The sequence below is a fragment of the Canis lupus genome, chromosome 11 (genome assembly GCF_011100685.1).
Source record: "Canis lupus familiaris isolate Mischka breed German Shepherd chromosome 11, alternate assembly UU_Cfam_GSD_1.0, whole genome shotgun sequence".
Classification (NCBI taxonomy): domain Eukaryota; kingdom Metazoa; phylum Chordata; class Mammalia; order Carnivora; family Canidae; genus Canis; species Canis lupus.
In genome coordinates, this window is record NC_049232.1 from 40822008 (window position 1) to 40842660 (window position 20653).

General features: G+C 41.7%; 1 protein-coding gene, 1 long non-coding RNA gene and 1 pseudogene across 2 annotated transcripts in view; 1 reads left to right on the forward strand and 2 right to left on the reverse strand.

Annotated features, from left to right (window-relative positions):
- Positions 1-20653, forward strand: part of LOC119873922 — a 105089-nt gene that overhangs the window by 44918 nt on the left and 39518 nt on the right. The gene's annotated exons all lie outside the window — the stretch shown is intronic.
- On the reverse strand, positions 6729-7357 carry LOC119876811 (interferon alpha-1/2). Its single transcript, XM_038552523.1, has one exon. The coding sequence runs from the start codon at positions 7290-7292 to the stop codon at positions 6729-6731; it is 564 nt and encodes a 187-aa protein (XP_038408451.1). The 5' UTR covers positions 7293-7357.
- On the reverse strand, positions 10355-10946 carry LOC119876812 (annotated as a pseudogene).

Consider the following 20653-nt stretch of genomic DNA (forward strand, 5'->3'; position numbering starts at 1 on the left):
CATTTTCCCATTAAAAAGCAGAAATTGCCATACTGGAAAAAAGTTAACCAACAAAAAAAATTTTCTGCTATCTATAAGAAACTCATTTATTTGTTTATTTATTTTTTAAAAGTTTTTATTTATTTATTTGAGAGAGAGTAAGAAAGCACAAGTTAGGGGAAAGGCAGAGGGAGAGGGAAAAGCTGACTCCCCTCTGACCAGGGAGCTGGAATCAGTGCTCTATCCTAGGACTCTGAGATCACAACCTGAGCCTACGGCCGATGCTTAACCCATTGAGCCACCCAGGTGCCCCAAGAAACTCATTTTAAACTCACATAATTGCTTAAAATTAAAAGATGGAAAAATTATACCGTGGACACACTACTTGTTAGAAATTTACCATGATTTTAAAACATTAAACCTTTTGGACTTGAGAAAAATAAATATTGCTAAACATTTAGAGGGAACTGTAATTTCTATGAAACTATTTCTTCATCATAAAGATATAACAATTCTAAATTTGAGTACGTCCAATAACAGAGATTTAAAATATATGCTAACAAACTGAAAGGAGAAACACACAAATCCACATCAACACTTCCACTCAGTAGGTGATCTCTTGAATGAATAGAATCAAAATCAGTAATGATATGAAGTAATAGAAAACAGTAGAAACCAGCTTACTGTAGCTTTGTTTGGGAAACACTTCAAATAAAACACCTAAGGCATGTATTTTTTCAGATTTCTTCAGGACAGTCATAGACTATATTCTGAGTCATAAAAAATTCCTATAGAATTAAAAGGATTGAGGTGATAAAGTTCTTTACTTGCAGTAGAAAAAAAAAATAGAAAACAATACCTACCAGAGAGATACCTGAACAATCTCCAAATATTTGGAAATTAAATAACCACATTTAAATAACTCATGGGGTACAGAAGAAATTCCAAGGGCAGTTGAAGTAAATGAAAATGAAAACACAACATATTAGGGATGCCTGGCTGGCTCAGTCGGTAGAACATACAACTCTTGATCTCAGAGTTGCAAGTTCAAGCCCCGACATTGGGTGTGGAGCCTACTTTAAAAATAAATTTAAAAAAAATTTTAAAAACCTACAACATTTCACAATTTGTGAGATGTAGCTAGGCAGGATTAAAATATAATTTATGGCTTTAGATGCTCAGGCTACAGCAGAAGGAAAGTCCAAAGCCAGCATTCTTCACTTCAACTGTAACAAACTAGAAATAAAAGAAGCAATTACCGGGATCCCTGGGTGGCGCAGCGGTTTGGCGCCTGCCTTTGGCCCAGGGCGCGATCCTGGAGACCCGGGATCGAATCCCACGTCGGGCTCCCGGTGCATGGAGCCTGCTTCTCCCTCTGCCTGTGTCTCTGCCTCTCTCTCTCTCACTGTGTGCCTATCATAAATAAATAAAAATTTAAAAAATGTTTAAAATATTATAAAAAAAGAAGCAATTACTAAATAAATAAAAAGAAACAATAAGGAGAATAGTGAAAATCAAGGAAATAGAAAAACTATAAAGAAAACCAAAGAAACCAAGAACTTCTTTAAAAATTTTTTTCAGTAAATTTATGGAACCACAGCAATGCTGATCTGTAAATAAAAAGAGAAGACAACTTACCCACATTCTTATTCTTCCACTGTCCACACAGCCTATTTTTCTACCTAATTGGATCTTACCAAATGATCAATAGCACCTGTTTCCAGATCCATTGGGACAGGGTGGCCCTGTCCTTTTCTAAGAGCCCCTCAAGTTTAAACCCGTTGCTTATCAGTACTTTCTGAATATCATTCTCCTCTTGCTTCCCACTTGTGCTGGCTACACCATCTCTGTGCCTTTTGCAGGCTGTTTTCTTTTAACCTTGAAAGTTGAACATTTTCATAAGCTTTAGGTTATCTCCTCATTTTACAATCTACTTGTAAGTGACGTGTCTATCATCACACTCTGATTTGCAAATATGCAACAAACAATTCTAGATTAATATCCCCAAAATGCACTCCATTTGGAGATTCTAGATCCAAGGAAGGATGCATCTAATGGCAGACTGTCTGTGTTTAGAGGTTTCACTTGCTTTAAAGAGTTCATCTGCTTTGTGTTCCCTCTTGACATCCCTCATTCAAGCTTCTAGTGAAAGAATCTCTGGTGCTCTCTCTACCTCTCATTGTAACATGAAATACAATTGAAGTTTCTTAAGCATGATTATTGTGGTGTGTTTCTTCCTCTTCAGAATGGAAAGCTCAAAGAGAGTAGGCTTTGTGATTGCTTTCTTCACTTCTCTGTGCTCAGAGTAACCACATAATCTGGCATAGAAATATGTTGTTTTAAAATAACAAATGAAAATAAAATGATAAATAAAGGAGTGCTTTAAGTTTTTCATCCATTCTTCAATATGGGTTGCAAATTCAGGCTATCTCTTTTTTAAAAAATAAACAAATTGAAAAAATCTCCTGGAGAGGACTTCCATAAAGAAAAAAATTTAACACAAATAAGATAAACAAATTTTGTTACATCCAAATACATCATAAAGGTACATATGATATTATATGAACAAATACATTTTTTTATTTTTTTAAAGGGCATCTTGCTGAACAAATGTATTTTAAATACTGTACAAAGCAGATTAAAACCGATGAATAAATGAGTGAGAATATGAATACATTAAAGCCCTCTGTTTATTAATGATACTCATTTTATTTTATTTTTTTAAAGATTTTATTTATTTATTCATGAGAGACAGACAGAGAGAGAGAGGGAGAGAGAGAGGCAGAGACATAGGCAGAGGGAGACGCAGGCTCCATGCAGGAGCCTGATGTGGGACTTGATCCCGGGACTCCAGGATCATGCCCTGGGCCGAAGGCAGGCGCTAAACTGCTGAGCCACCCAGGGATCCCCAGTGATACTCATTTTAAATTCCTGATCTGACAATCCCCAAATCTCTCCCATATCTTAGTCTAGTTGTGGTGCATGTTGTGTCTCTTCAGGCTGAGTCTTTTGCTTTTTAGCATGCCTTGTAAACTTTGTTAAAAGCTGAACATGACATACTGGGTACAACTGGGAACTGATATAAATTGGCCTTGGGCTGAGTTTTACATTTATCTTGCTAGGACTCAGGGTGTCTTTGCTCTTTGCTGTGAGTGTGTGTGTTAAAGGCTAAAATTTCTTTTTGTGTCCATGCTTTTACCTCCCCTTTGTCTTTGAGTTTCCCTACAGCCTTCTTCTTACCTAAAGGCTGAAATGTCCAGTTCTTTCTCTTGGAAATCTTGTTATTATACAGGAACTCTATTAGGTGGTAGTAGGGATGGGGGATGGGAAGTGTTCTCTAATCCTATGATTGTGGCTCTGACTTTTAGTGAGCCTGTGTCCCTAAGCTCTGACCTTCACAAAAGCTTCCCAGTTTGTTTGGTTTTTTTTACCACCCTGCTAGGGGAGACAGGAAAGTTAGAGGGACTTGCAGTTCTGCATTTCCCATCCCGAGTGGAAGAGGAAAGAGGGCTGAACTTGGATTAACTTTCCCCCAGGTGGACGAGGCTCTGGGAATATAGTTTCCCCGGAAGGCAGGCCTTTGTGCAGGGGAATGGGAGTATTCCCATTGACTTCTTTTTTCCTTCCCTCTTTTTTTTTTTTTTTATAAATTTTTATTTATTTATGATAGTCACACACAGATAGAGAGAGAGAGGCAGAGACACAGGCAGATGGAGAAGCAGGCTCCATGCACTGGGAGCCCGACGTGGGATTCGATCCCGGGTCTCCAGGATCGCGCCCTGGGCCAAAGGCAGGCGCCAAACCGCTGCGCCACCCAGGGATCCCGACTTCTTTTTTCCTTACACTGCTGGAAGCACCAGAATCTTTCTCTGATCTTTACAGTGAGAACATGGGGGAGGCACCCAAAGGCAAAACTCACAAAATGTGTGTGGCCCCCACAGATAGGATATCTTGCTGCTTTTCAATCTCATAGTGATGCTGCTCATCACTATGGAACTTCCAGTAATTCTTCAATTTTAGCTTCAGTGTTCCTACTAGTACTAGCCTGAGCTGTGGTTTCCCAGGACTCTGAGATCATGACCTGAGCCTAAGGCAGACTCTTAACTCATTGAGCCACCCAGGCAAACCCAAGGAATCAATCTTAAATACTTTTCTCATGCCCTACTCTTGTAATGTGACCACTTCTGTTCCTAGGCTATTAGTTAATGGAGTTGCTTATAAATCACAGACACAAATATCCATTTTCCGAAGAATATTTACACTTGGGTGTACAGGTGTCAATCGCAGGAGATATCTAATGCTTCTGTTATTGTTTCCTGACTTAACTTATTGCACCTTGTGCTCAGAGAACTCCATTTCCCCTTCTTCTCATTATACTTCTTAAGGTAAAAGATACTACTTCAATATGACTATTGTTTTGAGGTTGGTTTCTCTAAACACTCAATGCTACAAACACGATTGGATTTGTTATGTCCACCTTTATCTTGACAGCAACACACAAACTGGCTTAGAGAAAGTCTCTTCTTAACGTGTACAATGAATAACGTAATAATGAGTAAGTGCATTATATTCTACATTTTCTCAATGAGTTAAATCGGATTATTTGTTTTAAAAAAATAAACACGAGATTTATCTATACAGAGTATTTACTGAAATAATAAATTGAAAAATATAAAGAAAATACTTTTTCTCTAACCATAAAATGAAAGTATAATAATATTCTTAAAGGTGAAAATAATCTTATAAAAGTCGAATAAGTTGTTATATACACCGGTAAATAGATCTGCAAGGTTATCTAAAATCAACTACAGCTTCTAGGGTTGACATGTAACTAAAATCTCCTGACATTTGAAAAATTGATTCAATCAAGTCATCATTATACCAGACATAATGTTTTGAAATGCCAGAGCAAAAACGAGAGGGATATTATGAGTAAGGGAGATTCAATTCCTTAGGGAGGTGGGCAGGGGACCCATGTAAATGAGCTCAGAATCTTGGAAGCCTTATCACAAAGATTGGTGGCTGAATGTTCAATTTCAGGGACACTACGCAAATACAGACCAAGGATATCACAAAACTCTATCTCAAATCAATTTCCTTACGCAGCTAAATAATCATAGAATATATCTTGATTTTGGGAGAATGAAAGAGAGAGAGAAAGAGAGAGACAGAGAGAGAGAAAGCAATATATAGAGCATGAGTAGGGGAGGAGAGGGAGTAGGAGACATGCAACTGAGAAGAAGCCCAATGACAGGCTCCATCCCAGGACCCTGGGAATAGAGATCCAGCCAAAGACAGACGCCTCATGGAAAGGCCACCCAGGCGACTCAGGAACAAAGAATCCTCTAGAGTCTCTGCCATTGTGGGGAGCCTGATGTGGGGATCCATCCAATCATCCTGAGATGAGGATCTCCGCTGAAACCAAGATCGGGCTGGTTACCCGACCTTACCTTACCGGTCCCCTGGGTGTAACGGGGACGTGCCCTCCTATCCAAAATAGTCCGTCATCAGGAGCAAAAGAAGACAACAAGGCCTCTTGGAGGAGAGTTTCCAAAAAGGAGGGAGCCTCCACAGACTCTGGGCTTCAGTGAGTGGCTTGCCCTTAGAAGTCACATGGCCACACAGGATCCACAAGGGAATCCATCTGGAGACCACTTCTCCTTTGGGACTCTGTTCCCTTGGCAGCGCTTCCATTGCTAGGCTTCAAGGGAACGGACCGGCTTGTAACTGGCAGAACCCAATAGGCATTTTCTTAAGGATATTGGCACTGGGACATCCACCAGTCTAATAGGGAAGGTATTATCTAGTGCTGCTTGATGATATTTCTGGATATGCCTGCTTCCTTTTCTGCTTACAGAGTTCCTATGTCCCTTCTTCTTGTTGTTGTACCGTGTGCTATGACTGCCATCACTTCACTCTGCTGGTTGTTTGGAGGTTTGTTTTTTCTCGACAGAACTCAGAGATACAGGGTAGGAGATGGGATCGGTCGTGTGCACCCTCAGCCTGACAGGCACATATGCACTGGCATCGAGGAGGACTATGGGTTGACTTCTCATGAGAGTAACAGAATCCTGAGGAGAAGAGTCATACGATCCACTCTTTCATCAGATTCTCTTCCGATTCCATCCGTCTCGAAAGAAACCACAAATGCAAGAATGCTTGCAGAGAACGGTTTAATGAACAAAAGAATAAAAAACTTAATAAATAGAAAGCATCGGGATCCCTGGGTGGCGCAGCGGTTTAGCGCCTGCCTTTGGCCCAGGGCACGATCCTGGAGACCCGGGATCGAATCCCACATCAGTCTCCTGGTGCATGGAGCCTGCTTCTCCCTCTGCCTGTGTCTCTGCCTCTCTCTCTGCGACTATCATAAAAAAATAAAAATTAAAAAAAAAAAATAAAAAAATAAATAGAAAGCATCCCCACTCCCCCTGAATCACAGAGTGACGGTACACCTACTAGTATACAAAGAGAACCCAGTTAGCCATAAATATAAATAAATAAATAAATAAATAAATAAATAAATAAATAAACGAATGAGTAGTAAGTAGAGAGATGGGCAAGGTTATGTGAAAGTAAGCGGTGTTTGTCGACTTGACTTGATGGTGCTGCCCCGTCCTGAACACGTTGGACACCCGATTGCCTTCGTGTCACCGTGACGGCAGGCGTGAGCTTCTCTGAGTCGGCAGGACACGTGCAAGTGTGCTCTGATCAGTCAGGGAATGTCATTTCCGTGCGGACCCGGGCGGGTCTCATTTCCTCCTCCTGATTCTTTCTTGCAAGATTGTCGAGGAGAAGAAGGATCTCCCGATTTCTGCTCGGACCATCTCCCAGGCACACGGGCTGTGGTTCCTGTCTTGCAGGTAGAGGGAGATCCTTTGGAAGTAGGTCCTCAGGGTGGAGTCCTCATGCATGAGGGGGGTCTCGGCCAGCCCCGCCTCCTGCAGGGGACAGGCCTCCAGGTCATCCAGCTGCTCAGAGAGCCCCGAGCACAGTTCCTCCAGGAGAGTCATGTTCCAAGGAGCAGAGGACGTGTCCGGGCAGAAGAGGTGGAAGACCTTCTGGGTCATCACGTGGACCACAGAGAGGGCCTGCGCCTCCTGGAGCCGCTGGCCATCAAACAGCTCCTTGGGGAAGGCAAAGTCATTGGTGTAGTGGTCACAAGAGCCGGCGGAGAGTCTCCTCATCTGTCCCAGGAGCGTCAGGACCCTCCAGTTGCGCAGGCCGTGGGTGTCGGGCAGGTGGCAAGCCAGACAGCACAGGGAGTGGCAGCTGAGCAGCACCAGGGCCACCGAGAAGGAGCAGGGCAGGGCCATCGGGGATCCTGCAGGGGCTGTGGGCCTGGCTGCGCTGGGCAAGTGTGGGAACCGCGGCTTCAGCTTCTCTGAGCATCTTCCCTCGTGTGTGGGGCTTAAGTAGGCAACAGACGCGTTTTCCATTTCTGAACGTCTCCCTCACTTTCTACTTCTCTTTTTGCTTTCCTTTATGATGCACTTTCGACTGGCTCTAGAGCACTGTTTCCCAACTACATGGGCGTGCTTGTCATGACTGCCCTTGCCTCCAGAGTCTTCTGGATTGGCTTTTCACGCATCATCCAGAAAAGTTCGGAACCCGGATGCGCTGTCTCTAGAGTACAGTGTATGTCCCATGCTCCTATCTGAACTTTGGACATACACAACCCCGTGTCGGTTCACCCTTCTCATGTGAAGGCGACGCAGGGTTAAGGATGTCTAACGCTGGTAAACATGAAGGCCAATTGTTAGGCTTCCGACGTGGAATGGGATGGCCAACGTTGAAGAGGGACCTATCGAGTACTGATAGGTACATGATTTCTGATACGGAAAGCACATATGCAGGTGAACCATGTCTACAAAGACAAGAGAATGAACGCAGAGTCTCTCCCAATTTAGAACGATGCCGAACTGCTGATCGGAATCGAAGAGTTGAATTACTTCCTTGACATGTGTTTCTGCAGTAAGGCCATTTCATGTTGCCTCGGCTGACAAAGTGATCTCTTGCCTCACCTGCGACTCCGTACTCATCAAGGTGTTTTCAAAACTCCTTTTTTTCTGTTTTGCACTGTGTCCAGTTACTGATGCGTTGACTGACTTTCGTAAAGTCAAACGATCATGCAGAATCTCTTTGTTCTGAAATGCTGAAAGCCCACATCACCTCCAGGCTCACACAGAAGCCACATCCACAAAGCGCCAAAGGCAGCTCCCAAGTCAGCCAAGGCCACCTCTCCCAGTGACTTTGAGATCCAGGAACGGATGGAGAGAAAGTCCTCTGCTCACAGGGGCCTGTCATTCCTAGGTGTGTCGCCCTCCTCGGCACACATTTCAGGGCTCTTCCACTAATTCAACGGCCATGCTTCTTGTGTGGTACTCAAGAAAGCCCAAGGAGAGACAACAAACAGGAAGCAAGAAGCTTTGGCTGGGGCCCTCCCAGACTGAGCTTTGGAGAGCCTACAGACCACTGGACTATCTAAGACTAGTTCACAGAGCCCAGAATCTTGGAAGCCTTGTCACAGGGATTCCCTCAGGTGGCTGAAGGTTCATTTCCAGGGACACTATGCAGATACAGACCACGGAGGTGGGAAAAGTCTCTCTACGTCGTATTTTTTTTTCTGCGCAGCTAACTACTCGTAAAAGATATCTTGATTTTTAGAGAAAGAGAGAGAGAGAGAGAGTGAAAGCAATATAGAGAGCAGCATGAGCAGGGGAGGAGAGGGAGTAGCAGACACCCACCTGAGAAGGAGCCCGATGACAGGCTCCATCCAAGGACCCTGGGATTGGCGATCCAGCCAAAGACAGATGCCTCATGGAACGAGCCACCCAGGTGCCCCAGGGACAAGGAATCCTCTGCAGTCTCTGCGCTTGTGGGGAGCCTGATGTGGGGTTCCATCCACCCGCCCTGAGATGAGGATCTCAGCTGAAACCAAGATCTGGCTGCTTACCCGACCTTGCCAACCACATTGCCTACCTCGCTGCTCTTTGGAACACTGTATTTTCCAGAGGGGGAGAGAGACAGCGAGAGCGAGAGCGAGAGCGAGAGAGAGCGAGAGAGAAAAGCTGAGGAAATTGGCTTTTTACACTCTCTGAATCCGTTCCTCCTAGAAAACCTGTTTTTACCTCGGGAGATGAATCACACAGCAGGGGCAACCTGATGCACACAACACAAGCCAGGTGTCCAGGCCTGGTCACTATCTCAGTGCATTGCTGGCTGTAGGGGGCAGTCTTCTGCTGTAGAGCATCGGACAGACCACCGAGTCCAATCCTCCCGCTTTGTCTTTGCTTGTTCCTACAGCCACTGTCCCCTGGTTGTAACGGGGACGTGCCCTCCGGTCCATAATGGTCTGTCATCAGGAGCAAAAGAAGACAACAAGGCCTCTCGGAGGAGAGTTTCCAAAAAGGAGGGAGCCTCCACAGACTCTGGGCTTCAGTGAGTGGCTTGCCCTTAGAAGTCACATGGCCACACAGGATCCACAAGGGAATCCATCTGGAGACCACTTCTCCTTTGGGACTCTGTTCCCTTGGCAGCGCTTCCATTGCTAGGCTTCAAGGGAACGGACCGGCTTGTAACTGGCAGACCCCAATAGGCATTTTCTGAAGGATATTGGCACTGGGACATCCACCAGTCTAATAGGGAAGGTATTATCTAGTGCTGCTTGATTATATTTCCGGATATGCCTGCTTCCTTTTCTGCTTACAGAGTTCCTATGTCCCTTCTTCTTGTTGTTGTACCGTGTGCTATGACTGCCATCACTTCAATCTGCTGGTTGTTTGGAGGTTTGTTTTTTCTCGACAGAACTCAGAGATACAGGGTAGGAGATGGGATCGGTCGTGTGCACCCTCAGCCTGACAGGCACATACGCACTGGCATCGAGGAGGACTATGGGTTGACTTCTCATGAGAGTAACAGAATCCTGAGGAGAAGAGTCATACGATCCACTCTTTCATCAGATTCTCTTCTGATTCCCTCCGTCTCGAAAGAAACCACAAATGCAAGAATGCTTGCAGAGAACGGTTTAATGAACAAAAGAATAAAAAACTTAATAAATAGAAAGCATCCCCACTCCCCCTGAATCACAGAGTGACGGTACACCTACTAGTATACAAAGAGAACCCAGTTGAGCCATAAATACAAATAAATAAATAAATAAATAAATAAATAAATAAATAAATAAACGAATGAGTAGTAAGTAGAGAGATGGGCAAGGTTATGTGAAAGTAAGCGGCTGTTTGTCGACTTGACTTGATGGTGCTGCCCCGTCCTGAACACGTTGGACACCCGATTGCCTTCGTGTCACCGTGACGGCAGGCGTGAGCTTCTCTGAGGCGGCAGGACACGTGCAAGTGTGCTCTGATCAGTCAGGGAATGTCATTTCCGTGCGGACCCGGGCGGGTCTCATTTCCTCCTCCTGATTCTTTCTTGCAAGATTGTCGAGGAGAAGAAGGATCTCCCGATTTCTGCTCGGACCATCTCCCAGGCACACGGGCTGTGGTTCCTGTCTTGCAGGTAGAGGGAGATCCTTTGGAAGTAGGTCCTCAGGGTGGAGTCCTCATGCATGAGGGGGGTCTCGGCCAGCCCCGCCTCCTGCAGGGGACAGGCCTCCAGGTCATCCAGCTGCTCAGAGAGCCCCGAGCACAGTTCCTCCAGGAGAGTCATGTTCCAAGGAGCAGAGGACGTGTCCGGGCAGAAGAGGTGGAAGACCTTCTGGGTCATCACGTGGACCACAGAGAGGGCCTGCGCCTCCTGGAGCCGCTGGCCATCAAACAGCTCCTTGGGGAAGGCAAAGTCATTGGTGTAGTGGTCACAAGAGCCGGCGGAGAGTCTCCTCATCTGTCCCAGGAGCGTCAGGACCCTCCAGTTGCGCAGGCCGTGGGTGTCGGCAGGTGGCAAGCCAGACAGCACAGGGAGTGGCAGCTGAGCAGCACCAGGGCCACCGAGAAGGAGCAGGGCAGGGCCATCGGGGATCCTGCAGGGGCTGTGGGCCTGGCTGCGCTGGGCAAGTGTGGGAACCGCGGCTTCAGCTTCTCTGAGCATCTTCCCTCGTGTGTGGAGCTTAAGTAGGCAACAGACGCGTTTTCCATTTCTGAACGTCTCCCTCACTTTCTACTTCTCTTTTTGCTTTCCCTTATGCACTTTCTCCATGGGTTTAGAGTACTGTTGCCTTCCATTTATTTTTTTTTTTCATGCCTCTTGCTTCCAGAGTGTTTTTGGGTGGTTTTTAAAAATTTATTTTTTTAAAAGTTTTCATTTATTTATTCAGGAGAGACACACAGAAACAGAGACACAGACATAGGCAGAGGGAGAAGAAGGCTCCGTGTAGGGAGCCCAAATGGGACTCGGTCCCAGGACCTGGGATCTTGCCCTGAGCCAAAGATAGATGCTCAACCACTGAGCTACTCAGGCAACCCTTTCTGGATGTTTTTAGTGAACATTCCTAGAATACTTAATAGCATGGATACATAGTACATATAATTATGTGTTGTATTTATACCTGTGGTTTATATGTAAAAAAGAAAGTGTAAAGTTTACCTAATACAGGTTTGCGGATGACTAAAGATTTTTATCTAAAAGTTAAATTTTACAGCTATTGATGTTTAAGTACGTAAACTAAATTTGGTGAGTGACTTCTCATTTCTTTACTCATACAAATTGAAATAGATAAGGTGCATATGCAAATTAACAATTTCTAAAAAGACATAATAATGATTTCAGTGTATTTAAACATTTAAAATTATTCCCAATTGCTAAAAGCTAGTGAAAAATTAAAGAATTAACATTCCTTAGGATAATTGAAGTGTATTGTTGCCTCATATTACAAAATAATTTTTAACTTTTATTAATTGTATTAATTTTAATAATTTAAACTGTTTAATTCTATATACTACACCTGCTGCTAGATACTCTTGTATGTAATGTCAGAATATTTTTTCTGTTTAGCATTATATAATTACTGATATGTTGAATAAGTTTAATAGAATTAAATCATAAAATATCATCTATTTGTTTTTAATTGCCAAAGCCAGCATGACATCAAGGCTCAGACAAGTATCATCTATAAGACAGCCAATGGCAGCTCAAAAGTAAGCAAAGATCACCTCTCTAGGAAGATTTTGAGGTCTAAGAAATGATGGAAAGAAATTCTTGCAAGCCTAAAGTATTCCTGCTATTCCTAGGCTTGTCACACTGATCTTGCAGGCAATTTGTGTCTTCCAAATATTCAATGTCAATGCTTGTGTGGTACCCAAGAAAACCCAATTAGAGACATTAAATACTAAGGAAGAAGGTTTCGTTAGGCCTCTCCAGGGTCAAGCTTTGGAATGCCACAGATCATTGCAATATTTCAGATTAGTTCACCACCCTAACAATTAATTGTTACATGCTTGGAAGCAATTGTGAAAATTATTCCACCTGCGGGGGGGAAGGTTGATAATGGGAGAGACTGTGCATATACAGAACCAGGGAACATGTGAAAATCTTGATATTCTTTAAATTTTGTTTTGAAGGTAACTGCTCTTTAAGAAAAGTATGTTTTGGGCAGCCCTGGTATCTCAGTGTTTAACGCCACCTTCAGCCCAGGGCCTGATCCTGGAGACCCAGGATCGAGTCCCACATCAGGCTTCCCTGCATGGAGCCTGCTTCTCCCTCTGCTTGTGTCTCTGCCTCTCTCTCTCTCTCGATATGTCTCTCATGCATAAATAAAAGTCTTTTGGGATCCCTGGGTGGCGCAGCGGTTTGGCGCCTGCCTTTGGCCCAGGGCGTGATCCTGGAGACCCGGGATCGAATCCCACGTCGGGCTCCCGGTGCATGGAGCCTGTCTCCCTCCGCCTGTGTCTCTGCCTCCCTCTCTCTCTCTCTCTCTCTGACTATCATAAATAAATAAAAAATTAAAAAAAATAAAGTCTTTTAAAAAAAAGAAAAGTATGTTTTTAAAAAAAATGTATAAAAGCTAAGGAATTGGCTTTTTACCAATTGGAGTCTGTTCTTTCCAGAAATTAGCCTTTTTTGCTCTGGAGGAAAAATCTCCTGCCAGGAAACAGGCTCTGTAGAGCAAAGTCAAGTCTCCAGACTTGGTCATTGTCTTTGTCCATCTAGGCCAGATAGATGGCTCTCTTCCTTCATAAATATTTTAACAGGTCACAGAGTAAAAGGATCCTGCTTTCTAGTTCCTTTTTTTTCTACTGTATTGTTACATTACTTCAGCACGGACATTCCCTCATGTCCAAAAATGTCACTAGGAGAAAAATAAGAGAACAAGGCCTCTTCTAAGAGGAGTCTCCAAAAACCTAGAACTTTTGCACAACTCTTGGTTTTCCGTTAGTGGCTTTTGTACTTGGAAGGTAAAATTGCCAGCAAGAAACCACAAGGGTAAAGGAAGCAGCTGCATGAATGGCCAGGACAGGTTAATGAGGAGTGAGTGAGGAGGGCAGAGCTCACTGGGGGTGTCTACACTGGGGGGTGGGGGGGAGGAAACACTGTGATATGGTAGTGAAAGGATGGGATCTGGGAAGCAGGGAGGATGGGAGAAATGAGCTAGGTATCAGAATATAGAGTGTATGTATATCATATACTATATATGTATACCTCTTATATTCTGTATGTAATTGATGAGGCATTGGTTCCCCGATTCTGATTTTTAGACTATCATCATTTTGCAGTCAGTAACAGAGAAGACTAGAAGAAGTTCACTATTCTCTTCTAGATCTTTATGAATAAATAGTAAAATAGCCACAGCTCTTAAGGTTTCATTCAGTGGAAAATACTCTGCTATGTGCTGCTAAGTGTTCTAGATTATTTAATACTCACAACTTAAGGAACATTACCAGCCTCCTTTACATTTGAGAAACTGAGGTCCAAAGAGGTTAAGTGAATTATTCAGGGTCAAACATCTAGATTTCTTAGCAAAGTCTAGATGCAGTACCATCCTATATCACATGTCATATATATTTCTTTCAATTCTTACTTTGAAATTCTCTCATATTTTAATCCCAATTTACATACTTTCTTGCTATCTTTTTTGAGGATACTTTTGCTTTTTATGGATTTTCACCTAATTTTGGCATTTAGATATTGGAAAAGAGAAAGTTCTTGACTCACTTTCATTTTTTCATCTTATGAAGAGTGTCCTTGGCCATTATATTCGTTGCAAATTCATTATTATTAATGTCTAAGAGTTTATCATTTTTTTTTCTGAAGTCATTGGCCTACCTAAAGATGGAAACTCAATTTAGTTAGGAAGAAAGGAATCAATGGACAACTCTGGGCATATCAATCTCTATGTAGAAAAATTTAGCTGCATGTCATAACAACAGAAAAATGCAGTGTAAGAAAGAGGAAAATAAGGTAACTGAGTTGGTAAAACACATGCCCAAAATGGTTATCAGTGACAGGTTTACAATAAAGGATGTATCTGATGTTCAAATGGTGGGAATAACTGTCCAGAAATAATTCCACAATGATTACCTGCCAGCCCAGGCAGAGATCAGTGTCAGCTCTCATGTCATATGATAGATGAAAATCAAATCTTAATGGAATACAGATTTGATGTAAGTTTGGATTTTAAAAAGGAAAGTAGTGCAGTTTTAGTCACACTGTATGAAGAAGGCTTGAACATAAGCTCCTGGCAGAAACGGGAAAACTGTCCATTATGCTGAGACAAAGAACAACATCTCCTTGAGTTTGATAATTAAGGTGACTTTATTCCTCAAGGTACAGTGAAGGAAAAAAAGGGAAGACACAAATAAAAATGATAGGAACTTTTAGAGATGGAAAATATTGAAAATATTACAAGTGAGGAACACCTGGGTGGCTTGAGTATCTGCCTTGGCTCAGGGCATGGTTCCGGAGTCCTGGGATCCAGTCCAGCATCAGGCTCCCTGCAGGGAGCCTGCTTCTCCCTCTGACTATGTCTCTGGCCTCTCTCATGAATAAATAAATAAATAAATAAATAAATAAATAAATAAATAAATAAAATCTTAAAAAAAGACAAAAAACAAATATTACAAGTCACATGAAAATTCAAGTAAAGATGTAAAGATCAGGAACCTTAAATGCACAACAGTAGAAGAATGTGTCCAAAAGGAACATGGCATGAAACAAGGGTCTCAGATTCTTCAAGTGCCAGAAGAGTGAGAAGGATCAACAGAACTACCTGAAGAAATGATTGCTGATAATTTTTGAAATTAGATTAAAACAACCAACCTATGCATCAAAGACGCTCAACATACCCCCAAGCAGCATAAACACACACACACACACACACACACACACACACACACAGAGCCACAGCAAGGACATCATTGTAATATTACTGAGAAAAAGTGATATGGAAAAAGCTTGAAACAGTTACATATCAAAAGCAGGTTACGTACGAAGAAAGAGAGGCAAGAATATTTTTGGATATCTCAACAGAAATTATGCAAAGTAGGTGTCAATTCAACGACATGTTTAAAGGCTGAAGGAGGGGGAAAAAAACCTTGTTAACCTGGAATTTTATTTTCAGCAAAGAAATCCTTCAAATTAAAGGTGAAAGAAAGGCTTCCTCAGGGAAACAGAAGCCAAGAGAATTCGTCATGATCAGACCAGTACTATGTGAGTTGTTAAAGGACATTCTTGTAGTAAGGGAGAAAATAATACCAGATGGAAAATTTGAAATATATAAAACAATAAAAAATATTGAACCATTTAATACAAAATAATACAAATGTATCCAGCAGTTTAAAACACATGTGGCAGTAATAAGAAGGCACAGCAGCCTAACACAGCCAAGGATGGAATGGTGACAAACGAAGCGTCTAGTTTAAGAGTCTGACAATAGTATGTGGAGAGCCACAATAAATGGTCAAGTGTGGTAATTGGAAATAATATGTGGTAAAGTGTATAAAGGAAACTAAACTTAAACAAGAAATAGCTAACAAGCCAATAATGGAGATATAATGGAATCATTTAAAAACTGTTGACTAATCAAGGAAAAGATAGGAAATTAAGAAAGACAGGAACAAAGAGCCATAGGAACAAATATAGCAAGAAGGAAAACATATACCTAACAGTATACATAGGACAAGTGTATATTGTCTACATTTTCCCATTAAAAAGCAAGAATTGCCATACTGGAAAAAAGTTAAAACCAACAAAAAAAATTTTCTGCTATCTATAAGAAACTCATTTATTTGTTTATTTATTTTTTAAAAGTTTTATTTATTTATTTGAGAGAGAGTAAGACAAGCACAAGTTAGGGGAAAGGCAGAGGGAGAGGGAAAAGCTGACTCCCCTCTGACCAGGGAAGCTGGAATCAGTGCTCTATCCTAGGACTCTGAGATCACAACCTGAGCCTACGGCCGATGCTTAAGCCCATTGAGCCACCCAGGTGCCCCAAGAAACTCATTTTAAACTCACATAATTGCTTAAAATTAAAAGATGGAAAAATTATACCGTGGACACACTACTTGTTAGAAATTTACCATGATTTTAAAACATTAAACCTTTGGACTTGAGAAAAATAAATATTGCTAAACATTAGAGGGAACTGTAATTTCTATGAACTTATTTCTTCATCATAAGATATAACAATTCTAAATTTGAGTACGTCAATACAGAGATTTAAAATATATGCTAACAAACTGAAAGGAGAAACCAACAAATCCACATCAACACTTCCACTCAGTAGGTGATCTCTTGAATGAATAAATCAAAATCAGTAATGATATGAGTAATAGAAAACAGTAGAAACCAGCTTACTGTAGCTTTGTTTGGGAAACACTTCAAATAAAACACCTAAGGCATGTATTTTTTTCAGATTTCTTCAGGACAGTCATAGACTATATTCTGAGTCATAAAAAATTCCTATAGAATTAAAAGGATTGAGGTGATAAAGTTCTTTACTTGCAGTAGAAAAAAAAAATAGAAAACAATACCTACCAGAGAGATACCTGAACAATCTCCAAATATTTGGAAATTAAATAACCACATTTAAATAACTCATGGGGTACAGAAGAAAATTCCAAGGGCAGTTGAAGTAAATGAAAATGAAAACACAACATATTAGGGATGCCTGGCTGGCTCAGTCGGTAGAACATACAACTCTTGATCTCAGAGTTGCAAGTTCAAGCCCCGACATTGGGTGTGGAGCCTACTTTAAAAATAAATTTAAAAAAAATTTTAAAAACCTACAACATTTCACAATTTGTGAGATGTAGCTAGGCAGGATTAAAATATAATTTATGGCTTTAGATGCTCAGGCTACAGCAGAAGGAAAGTCCAAAGCCAGCATTCTTCACTTCAACTGTAACAAACTAGAAATAAAAGAAGCAATTACCGGGATCCCTGGGTGGCGCAGCGGTTTGGCGCCTGCCTTTGGCCCAGGGCGCGATCCTGGAGACCCGGGGATCGAATCCCACGTCGGGCTCCCGGTGCATGGAGCCTGCTTCTCCCCTCTGCCTGTGTCTCTGCCTCTCTCTCTCTCACTGTGTGCCTATCATAAATAAATAAAAATTTAAAAAATGTTTAAAATTATAAAAAAAAGAGCAATTACTAAATAAATAAAAGAAACAATAAGGAGAATAGTGAAAATCAAGGAAATAGAAAAACTATAAAGAAAACCAAAGAAACCAAGAACTTCTTTAAAAATTTTTTTCAGTAAATTTATGGGAACCACAGCAATGCTGATCTGTAAATAAAAAGAGAAGACAACTTACCACATTCTATTCTTCCACTGTCCACACAGCCTATTTTTCTACCTAATTGGATCTTACCAAATGATCAATAGCACCTGTTTCCAGATCCATTGGGACAGGGTGGCCCTGTCCTTTTCTAAGAGCCCCTCAAGTTTAAAACCTGTTGCTTATCAGTACTTTCTGAATATCATTCTCCTCTTGCTTCCCACTTGTGCTTGGCTACACCATCTCTGTGCCTTTGCAGGCGTTTTCTTTTAACCTTGAAAGTTGAACATTTTCATAAGCTTTAGGTTATCTCCTCATTTTACAATCTACTTGTAGTGACGTGTCTATCATCACACTCTGATTTGCAAATATGCAACAAACCATTCTAGATAATATCCCCAAAATGCACTCCAATTGGGAGATTCTAGATCCAAGGAAGGATGCATCTAATGGCAGACTGTCTGTGTTTAGAGGTTTCACTTGCTTTAAAGAGTTCATCTGCTTTGTGTTCCCTCTTGACATCCCTCATTCAAGCTTCTAGTGAAAGAATCTCTGGTGCTCTCTCTACCTCTCATTGTAACATGAATACAATTGAAGTTTCTTAAGCATGATTATTGTGGTGTGTTTCTTCCTCTTCAGAATGGAAAGCTCAAAGAGAGTAGGCTTTTGATTGCTTTCTTCACTTCTCTGTGCTCAGAGTAACCACATAATCTGGCATAGAATTATGTTGTTTAAATAACAAATGAAAATAAAATGATAAATAAAGGAGTGCTTTAAGTTTTTCATCCATTCTTCAATATGGGTTGCAAATTCAGGCTATCTCTTTTTAAAAAATAAACAAATTGAAAAAATCTCCTGGAGAGGACTTCCATAAAGAAAAAATTTAACACAAATAAGATAAACAAATTTTGTTACATCCAAATACATCATAAAGGTACATATGATATTATATGAACAAATACATTTTTTTATTTTTTTAAAGGGCATCTTGCTGAACAAATGTATTTTAAATACTGTACAAAGCAGATTAAACCGATGAATAAATGAGTGAGAATATGAATACATTAAAGCCCTCTGTTTATTAATGATACTCATTTTATTTTATTTTTTAAAGATTTTATTTATTTATTCATGAGAGACAGGACAGAGAGAGAGAGGAGAGAGAGAGGAGGCAGAGACATAGGCAGAGGGAGACGCAGGCTCCATGCAGGAGCCTGATGTGGGACTTGATCCCGGGACTCCAGGATCATGCCCTGGGCCGAAGGCAGGCGCTAAACTGCTGAGCCACCCAGGGATCCCCAGTGATACTCATTTTAAATTCCTGATCTGACAATCCCCAAATCTCTCCCATATCTTAGTCTAGTTGTGGTGCATGTTGTGTCTCTTCAGGCTGAGTCTTTGCTTTTTAGCATGCCTTGTAAACTTTGGTAAAAGCTGAACATGACATACTGGGTACAACTGGGAACTGATATAAATTGGCCTTGGGCTGAGTTTTACATTTATCTTGCTAGGGACTCAGGGTGTCTTTGCTCTTTGCTGTGAGTGTGGTGTGTTAAAAGGCTAAAATTTCTTTTTGTGTCCATGCTTTTACCTCCCCTTTGTCTTTGAGTTTCCCTACAGCCTTCTTCTTACCTAAAGGCTGAAATGTCCAGTTCTTTCTCTTGGAAATCTTGTTATTATACAGGAACTCTATTAGGTGGTAGTAGGGATGGGGGATGGGAAGTGTTCTCTAATCCTATGATTGTGGCTCTGACTTTTAGTGAGCCTGTGTCCCTAAGCTCTGACCTTCACAAAAGCTTCCCAGTTTGTTTGGTTTTTTTTACCACCCTGCTAGGGGAGACAGGAAAGTTAGAGGGGACTTGCAGTTCTTGCATTTCCCATCCCGAGTGGAAGAGGAAAGAGGGCTGAACTTGGATTAACTTTCCCCCAGGGTGGACGAGGCTCTGGGAATATAGTTTCCCCGGAAGGCAGGCCTTTGTGCAGGGGAATGGGAGTATTCCCATTGACTTCTTTTTTCCTTCCCTCTTTTTTTTTTTTTTTTATAAATTTTTATTTATTTATGATAGTCACACACAGATAGAGAGAGAGAGGCAGAGACACAGGCAGATGGAGAAGCAGGCTCCATGCACTGGGAGCCCGACTTGGATTCGATCCCGGGTCTCCAGGATCGCGCCCTGGGCCAAAGGCAGGCGCCAAAACCGCTGCGCCACCCAGGGATCCCGACTTCTTTTTCCTTACACTGCTGGAAGCAACCAGAATCTTTCTCTGATCTTTACAGTGAGAACATGGGGGAGGCACCCAAAGGCAAAACTCACAAAATGTGTGTGGCCCCCACAGATAGGATATCTTGCTGCTTTTCAATCTCATAGTGATGCTGCTCATCACTATGGAACTTCCAGTAATTCTTCAATTTTAGCTTCAGTGTTCCTACTAGTACTAGCCTGAGCTGTGGTTTCCCAGGACTCTGAGATCATGACCTGAGCCTAAGGCAGACTCTTAACTCATTGAGCCACCCAGGCAAAACCCAAGGAATCAATCTTAAATACTTTTCTCATGCCCTACTCTTGTAATGTGACCACTTCTGTTCCTAGGCTATTAGTTAATGGAGTTGCTTATAAATCACAGACACAAATATCCATTTTCCGAAGAATATTTACACTTGGGTGTATACAGGTGTCAATCGCAGGAGATATCTAATGCTTCTGTTATTTGTTTCCTGACTTAAACTTATTGCACCTTGTGCTCAGAGAACTCCATTTCCCCTTCTTCTCATTATACTTCTTAAGGTAAAAGATACTACTTCAATATGACTATTGTTTTGAGGTTGGTTTCTCTAAACACTCAATGCCTACAAACACGATTGGATTGTTATGTCCACCTTTATCTTGACAGCAACACACAAACTGGCTTAGAGAAAGTCTCTTCTTAACGTGTACAATGAATAACGTAATAATGAGTAAGTGCATTATATTCTACATTTTCTCAATGAGTTAAATCGGATTATTTGTTTT

Bases quoted from the DNA above. Each gene is read 5' to 3' on its own strand.
- LOC119876811 (XM_038552523.1), bottom strand. From the start codon at position 7,292: ATGGCCCTGCCCTGCTCCTTCTCGGTGGCCCTGGTGCTGCTCAGCTGC.